The sequence below is a fragment of the Empidonax traillii genome, unplaced genomic scaffold (assembly GCF_003031625.1).
Source record: "Empidonax traillii isolate 1590-97213 ecotype Southwest subspecies unplaced genomic scaffold, ASM303162v1 scaffold1222:size288430, whole genome shotgun sequence".
Classification (NCBI taxonomy): domain Eukaryota; kingdom Metazoa; phylum Chordata; class Aves; order Passeriformes; family Tyrannidae; genus Empidonax; species Empidonax traillii.
In genome coordinates, this window is record NW_020956415.1 from 261430 (window position 1) to 263073 (window position 1644).

General features: G+C 55.7%; 1 protein-coding gene across 3 annotated transcripts in view; it reads right to left on the minus strand.

Annotated features, from left to right (window-relative positions):
• LOC114069262 (keratin, type I cytoskeletal 14) overlaps positions 1–1644 on the minus strand; it is a 14776-nt gene that overhangs the window by 9605 nt on the left and 3527 nt on the right. The window contains exons 7-9 of one of the 3 annotated variants that reach the window (XM_027905927.1): positions 1471–1622; positions 950–981; positions 306–607 (exon numbers count right to left, since the gene is read on the minus strand). The exons of 1 other annotated variant lie outside the window; for it this stretch is intronic. In XM_027905927.1, the coding sequence (XP_027761728.1) occupies positions 510–607; positions 950–981; positions 1471–1622 (282 nt within the window). In that variant the 3' untranslated portion in view covers positions 306–509. Of the gene's footprint in view, positions 1–305; positions 608–949; positions 982–1470; positions 1623–1644 lie in introns of those variants that run through there. One more of the 3 variants, XM_027905929.1, reaches the window with a different exon arrangement.

Sequence of the window (1644 nt, forward strand, 5' to 3'; positions counted from 1 at the left end):
TGCAGCAGGGGAGCAGAGCTTTGCCTGACCTGAACCTCTCAGTGCCCAGCCTGAGGTGAAATGCAGACACTCTGACACGTTTCAGCCCCCACCACCTGTGGGATCAGTGCCTGTCCGGGCCTCCTCCACACCAGCATCCATCCCCTCTTCCCTGGAGCCGCCAGGTCTCAGGTGTCCAGAGGTGTGGGTGTGCTGGGCCCACCATGGTGGTACCGAGGATGGGGAATGTTGGTCCTTCCAGGGAGGAGCTTTGTCCCACGGCTGCAGGAGCAGGACAGCCCCAGAGCAACGGGACCAGAGCCTGGTTTGCAGGAGTGTGAGGAGAAGCTTTATTTGATTTCTGCGTGTGGCACAGCGCCGAGAAAAGGGTGAGGGAGGGGAAAAGGAGGGAGGTGAGAGAGGGAGAAGGTGCTTTTCATGACCCACACGGCCGGAGCACGTCAGCTGGGATCTGCTTTGCTGTGCCGGGTGAGGTTTGCAGCAAACCAGGCTCAGTGGGCTCCGAGGGTTCAGTGGGCAGCCTGGGTGATCTGCTCCCGGGAGGAGATCACCTTCCCATCCTGCACTTCCTCGAAGATTGTGCGGATCTGGCGGGTGGTTACAGGCCCTGAAATGGGGAAGGAAGGGACCGTTATTTCCAGGGCAGAAAGGAGAAAGCGTCCTGAAGAGCTTCATCCTAAAGATTTGTTACTAGAACCACTGCCTCAGAAACCCAATGTAACACCCCAGTCCCACCCCTAAAAGCTTCACTGTACAGTTTCAGTGTGCCCAGATAATTTCTCAAACAGGTTTTGGTATATCATAAGAGTGGTTTTTGTCAATTCACATTTTGGCAATATAATGAAATCATAACTTCAGTAGATTAGTTGAAGAATTCTGTGCTAAGAGGGTGGATAAGGATGTGATAGAGCTGTATGTGATCGGAGCTTCAGCCAAGACCTGTTCTTACCTTCTTTTGGTGCGATGTAGTGGGAGGACATGCTACAGGAGGAGAACAGGAAAAAGGTGGTCAGAAACAGGGGAAAAGTGGGTGATCACCAAGATAAAATCATTGTTTAAACCCTGCCTTCATTTCTTGTAATAATCACCAGTAAGTGATTAAAATTCCAGTGCTTCTGGAAACTGCCCGGTGTGGTGTCACAATTACGGGAAGAAGCTGGTAAGGATGCATGTGTGCCACGGGGATTTGGATACCAAGGCAGCACCTATCCCAGCTGCAAGGAGCAGCAGCAGCACCTGCTCCCTCCCCAGGGTCACACGGACACAGGAGGGATGGGAGGTGGATCCAGGGATGCTGCAGCACCGTTATAACCACGGGGCTGTTCTGGATTTCGAGGCCCCGTTGCATGCAGTGGGTCAGGGAATGGGCTGACAGGATCCTGCAGGCAATGCAGGTGGTTCCTTTTCTGTTTCCTTCGCTACCCACCCTGTCGTCCCGCTGCCCCCCCCGCGGCACAGCCCCTCACGCACTGGGCGTCCTCGCCCTCCAGGAGCCGGCGGTACGTGGCGATCTCCTGCTCCAGGCGGCACTTGACGTCCAGCAGGACCCTGTACTCCTGGTTCTGGCGCTCCATGTCGCAGCGCAGCTCGGCCAGCTGCTCCTCCACGCTGGTGATCAGCACCTGCAGCTGGGCCAGCTGGGTG